Source organism: Schistocerca cancellata, chromosome 6 (assembly GCF_023864275.1).
Source record: "Schistocerca cancellata isolate TAMUIC-IGC-003103 chromosome 6, iqSchCanc2.1, whole genome shotgun sequence".
Taxonomy (NCBI): domain Eukaryota; kingdom Metazoa; phylum Arthropoda; class Insecta; order Orthoptera; family Acrididae; genus Schistocerca; species Schistocerca cancellata.
The window spans coordinates 604,289,540-604,295,539 of NC_064631.1; the positions used below are offsets into that span (position 1 = coordinate 604,289,540).

Here is a 6,000-nt window from a genome sequence, read left to right on the forward strand (position 1 = left end):
TACTGCTTCTGTGAAATAGCTTTTATCTCAAATTTTAGGAAACTCTATAGTCTTGACGTGTCACAGTAGAGCACTTTTAACTGTAGGTTATTGTTTAGTCAATCAGAATTCCTGCAGTCACAGTTTATTACAGCTCACTTTTTAATGTATTAATATATTGTTACTATTTGCTTTTATTATTTGCATGTCGAATGATAAAATAAGAAGAGTAGAACTTAAAAATGTCATCTAAAAGATAAATTAAAACAGTGAACTGTACCAGTCACTTATTTTCTCTCATAGTGTATTTTGAGGCATACATCCTCATCTTCAGGTGGATCAGTAGACTACATTTCAGTTTAGTTTCCTGAATGTGACTTGACCTATTGTTTTAAAATTCATTTAACTAGAAACAAGGTATAATTCATCACTTGTTTTTATAAAAAGGAAATGGGATTACAAATTGTAAAAAAAATATTATAGCTTCTTAAAAGGTGTTCTAACAGAAAGAAACCTGAGTGTCAGTATAAATATACATTTTTATCATTAAATGGTGCACAAACATGAAGCAGCAAACATACACATTCCAGAGATTGTACAGAATGAGAAATAAGTTGCCTGAAGCTGGAAATCAGAGATACAAACAACATGTGTATAAATGTTGAAAATCTTTTTGCTTAAACTTGTTACAAAAATCTTATGAACCTGTGTTTCAGTGTATTTGTGTGTTAAAGAATCAATGTAGTGGTTTGGGAGTTGTTCACATGATTTAGGTCATTAAGGAATAGATACTAAGAAAAATTACCATGTGTCGTCAAGTATGATTGAGAAGCTTTTAGAAATGTGAATGCCCACTGTTCTATCTTTGTCGTCATGTTCAATTTCTGGCACTTTGTTTAGTGCTTGTTGGTATTTTGCAACATAAGAGGCAAAAGCATTAGTCAGATCATTATTTTACAGAAAGTAGACCAATGGATTACTATTTTCAGCATTAAATATCAACCTGCCCCGCCCCCTTCTTTTATACTGACAGAGAATTTGTGTGATGATTTTCATAACACTACTGTATATGAGGTACTATTTATAGTTGGTTTACATTTGTATGCTTTGTTTTGATGTAGACCAGCATGAATTTATTGAAAATGAGATTCATATTAGTAGCATAATGAGTTTCTAATGGCTGGAGTATTATTTAAATTTAGTGTTGTTTAAAGTAATTTTACCATGTTATTACTACAGTAAAACATGACCAATTTTGGAAAATTTAAAACTATATTAAATTTTAGCCACCAGTTGGATAAGCAAAGAAACTTTATCTAGGTTTCGGCTATAATAATGTAGCCTTCTTCAGAAATGTCATAATATAAGATTAACATTAAAACACGTCATAACTCTGTTCAGACTTGGCACCCGCGGCCCACCTGTCTGGCCCGTTTGTGTGGCCTATCGGCAAAACAGTAGTAGAAGTGACACAGTCTTGTGACTATGTATTGTAGTACTAACATTTCAAGTTTGACAAGGCCAATATCCGGTATGTTTTAATTTTAATCTTATATTATGACATTTCTGAAGGAGGCTACATTATTATAGCTGAAACCTAGGTAAAGTTCTTTGCTTATGCAACTGGAGGCTGAAATTTAATATAATTACATTTTACAGTTGTTGACTCGGCTGCTCCATGTTAAAAATATTCAAATTTAAAACTAATTTTTTGTCTTCGTTTAGAAGTTGCAGTGTAATTGGAATGATGTCATGTTAAACAAGTCAAGCCAATGAGGTGTTTGTTGGTAGCCATTCTTTTTAACTCTGTATTATTTTATTGTGCTAACTGAATAACTGTGGTATTCAGGTATCTGAATGTCCTGTTGTCCACTGAATTATCCCTGGTGGTGTTCGGCTTACCTTTTCTCTTTGTAACTGATTGCAGTGACCTGTGTACAGCATTTGGTGCTAAGATGCTACAGCTATTGGATGTGGAGCCCATTACAGAATTATTGACGCAGGGTCGTCGATCCCGTGTCACAAAGACTAAAACTCTTGCTACTTGGGCCACGAGAGAAGTGCGTAAGCTGAAATCTGCTGCAGCCACACCAGCCTCCAGTTGGTGAGTAACACACTTACTCATGTTAGTTCTAACCTGTGAAACACTAATGCAAACAACATTACATGAAAATGTTGACTTAACGTAACACTTGATGAATTGCAGCGTTTAAATGGCAGTTGGTGTAAAGTTTATAATATTTTGATCATTTTGAAGATAATGAACAAATTTTCTTCAAGCTAAAATTTATGAGGTAATGGAAATGAGATGATTTCGTTTTAAAATAAAAGACTTTATTCATAAGGGTCACAGAAATGGGTAGGATGTTACATTTATAGTAATTTCTGCGGTGGTAATATGTTGCTTAGACTCTACACATAGTAGCTGCTGGTTGATATTTAAAATCCAGAGTAACTTTAACTGGAAAAGTTTGCGAAGTGTTGTTTCATGGCACTGGTGTGCAGAGGAATTTGTGTTGTATGGATGTTAAAATGAATGGTAGTGAGACTGGAAAGATAATACCAATCTCCACAACAAAAATGTACGATTGTTAAGTCTTTGTAGAAATATTCATGTTTTTCCAGTTTTGGTTCTGAAGCTAAGAATTTTCCCTTTACAGATCCGCCTCTGTATGTATAATCCCACATGAAGAAATTTGGATGAAATACTTTCTCAATATTATTCCTACTTTTGGTTGTCTGCAAATCCCCACTCCACTCTGAAGGCTCGTCCAGGGTGAAAGGCAGTGCAACAGAGTGAGCGATTGATTTATAATGAATAAAAGAAAACAAAATAGTACAGTGATAAATATTCGTGTGCACAGTTACTGGAAACGAAGTATGTGCGAACGAACGAGCGTGTGTCTGGTTGTTTGTTGTGAGAGGGACGCACCTACCAGGGCGAAAGAGTGTGCTTGAAGACTATGGACCGACCGATCGACGCAACTCGACAAGATGTGATGCAGTGTGAGGAAGGATGGAAGAAGATGCGTGTGGATCATTCGAGGCTAATTCTGATTACACAAAATATATAATTTTTTAACGAGAAATGTCTTACTGTACGCCTTATCTTCTGATCGACGCATGTCGTATTTCCTCCTCTGCACATTGTGTGTTTTTTCTTGCTCAGGAAATTGTAAACATGAAAAAATTACAGTATTTTCCGGCAGAGGAAGTATGTTTAAATGTTGCAGTGCAACTGACATATCTTACTGGTCAGATTTGTTACCAAGATGTGAAGTGCTTTGGTTAGATACTTGAGACTTTTTTACCATAAAAGGCACATCACTCACTTAACTGCTGATATTTATTTCAGTGATGAAAATTTGTTGATTGAAGTGCCTTTATAAAAGCATAATAAGCTGAGAATAATTGATCTCAGTGGCTTTGAGATGAATGAAAAATTATGTTGCGTTTATCGTCTGCCCTATTTTAAAGGACAGGTCAGTATTACTCCTAGTTTATGATCAGGGGTAAGTAAATGTTACAAATTCTGCGCTGTACAATTTAATTGTTCATAAGGAGTCTCTGCTAGACCTTCCTGTAAGTGAGATCCGAAATATTTTTATATATTGCTGAGTTTAATTTGTATAGTGGAGTCAGGTTTCGTTATATTGTTTGATGGCTGTTTTGCTCATTATTGGAGCATGTAAGTAATCATATTATCAGATTACTTCACAAACCCATAAGGATGGTTGTGTAAATTTGTAACTATTTGTAAGTCTTGTTTTTAGGTGACATAGATAATAAAAAGTCCAAGGTAACTCACTGACCTGAACCAAAAAAATTCTGTGATTTGAGGAGGTCCTCATGAGCATTTCCGCACATTGGGTGTTGAATGAATAGAAATGAATTGAGCTTGGTTATGTGGTCACATTTCTCATGTTGTGGGTCATTATTTTTCTAAGCTGATTCTGGAGTGTGACCATTGCAACAGATTATGCATTTATCATTTGCTAGTCTGGTTTCCGTTGTGAAAATACTCAGGAATAAGTATGGTATTTCTTATTGAGCTTGGACCTCCTCGTGTATTTCTGACTGATGTGTGATACTTGCGTCCCTGTGTGCCTGTGAATAAATTACATGCCAGCCGAAGTGTGTTCAGTACCCTTCCAAAGGCATGGAAGTACGTAAACTGCATTGTATCAATGAGCCTATGTGTAGTGTATGATAGTGTGTGCTAGTTTATGGATGTGTATATGCTTGTTGCTGAGAGTGCTATTTAATATTTGAGAAGTATGAATGCTTGATTTGCCAACGACAAATGGACTGACAAATGTGTTTTATATGTAAACCTTGTTGTGAATGTTTTGGATGCTTCTTGTGTGTTTGTGGAAGTGTGACAGAATTGTGGAAATGTGTGCCATGAAAGTTCAACACCGTGAACAAATTCCTGTACGAGTGTAACTTCATTAACCTTCTATTCCAATGATTGATTTGGAAATCTTCCAAGACATTATTCCTCTGTGATCCCTTCAGTTTTCCACTCCCTGTTGCTGCTGCTACTGCTTGCTTCCATGTGAAACCCAGGAGCTATACGAGGGTTAGGTATTAATGTTACGGCATTAATTTTCGTATGTATTGCTTGAAAATGTTACTTTGGATTGAAGTCGCATAAAGTGATTATACAATGCAGGCAGTTTGTGGCCTCAGTTAAACGTTCTGTAATCATTAGCACTTCAGCATAGGGAATTAAAAGTTATAGCTATTGTAAATTCAAATTAATAAAACAAAAGTGTTCAACGTTCCTAAAACTGTTCTGCATTCCCTAAATCCAATACTACCACCATCATGTTTTCAGTGACCAGATATTATCTGGTTGAGCTCTCATTTTCTGAGATTTGTAGTTGAATTCTACAGATTTATTATGATTAGTAGTTTAGTGACATTTTGTTTGTTAATTTGCTGTACTTCTGATGGAATTTAATAATCTTTATGACTGTTTAATCAGTTACTGTTGATGTAGAGCTGCCATGTAGCTACACAATTCGACAGTATGTTTCCAGATCAGAAATATCATTGTTAATTTCTTTTAATCTACCAGTTATAAAGGCATTTTAAATATGGATTAGTAGAATAAAAGTAAGAAAAAATAATCACAAATTGGGTTAAATAATTTTTATTTTTGGTCTATAACATGTTAATAAAATTGTGCAAAGTGTGCCCAGAAGTAGGCTGGCATGATTATGTAAATGTTCCTCTTTTTTTTTTTTTTTTTTTTTTTTTGCTAGCCAAGCTTCTGCAGTGAAAGTAAAATCTCAAAAGTTTGTGTCTTATACCTATTCTGGACATTCAATTATAGAAAATAACAGGCAGATGACAGGAGATGTAAGTCCCTGTCCAGCAGAGGCTGTAAGTGGTGGATCATGTCAGTCTTGTGGCAAATGTAATCATATATGTGTAACACCAGGTTTGTAAGTTCCTTATGTAGGTTTGTTTATGTAATAGATTGTCTGGCAATCTTTTGATAAAGCTTTTCAAGTATACCAAAAACAAATAAAAATTTGTAGTGAGCAAATTGGTAATTGGATCTGCAGCCACACTTGATTATTCTTTGCTGCTTGCTTCCAGTTAATCATTTCAGATGAATAAACTGAAGAAATTGAAATATAATGTTTTTCCTACCATTATGGATTAACAGTTTGTTAGTAAGCTAAAGGTTTCTCAAGATTTGTCAATTTGGCATTTACAACTGTTTAATAAGGATAAAGGTGTAGACTTTACAACCTTACAGTGTTTGGTAAAGAAACGAATTCCTAACATTGTAAGCAATCAGTGTTCTTCGCTAAGCAACCCAAGTAAGGCTTGCCAGCCCCCCCCCCCCCCCACCCTTTTTTTAAAAGAGCATAATACAGAACTTTTGATTCGCAGTACTAAAACATAAAATTAAACATTTCAAGACAGAAAGGTTACGAATTGTGAAATAAGTTCCACAAATTATTGAATAAAATGAGATAAATATAACTGTAGATAACCAAAGAT

General features: G+C 34.7%; 1 protein-coding gene across 2 annotated transcripts in view; it reads left to right on the forward strand.

Moving 5' to 3' along the window:
• LOC126088501 (importin subunit beta-1) overlaps window positions 1–5,543 on the forward strand; it is a 46,297-nt gene extending 40,754 nt beyond the window's left edge. The window contains exons 15-16 of one of the 2 annotated variants that reach the window (XM_049906644.1): window positions 1,907–2,083; window positions 2,640–5,543. In XM_049906644.1, the coding sequence (XP_049762601.1) occupies window positions 1,907–2,083; window position 2,640 (178 nt within the window). In that variant the 3' untranslated portion in view covers window positions 2,641–5,543. Of the gene's footprint in view, window positions 1–1,906; window positions 2,088–2,639 lie in introns of those variants that run through there. The other variant, XM_049906643.1, reaches the window with a different exon arrangement.
• Window positions 5,544–6,000: the final 457 nt, after the last annotated feature.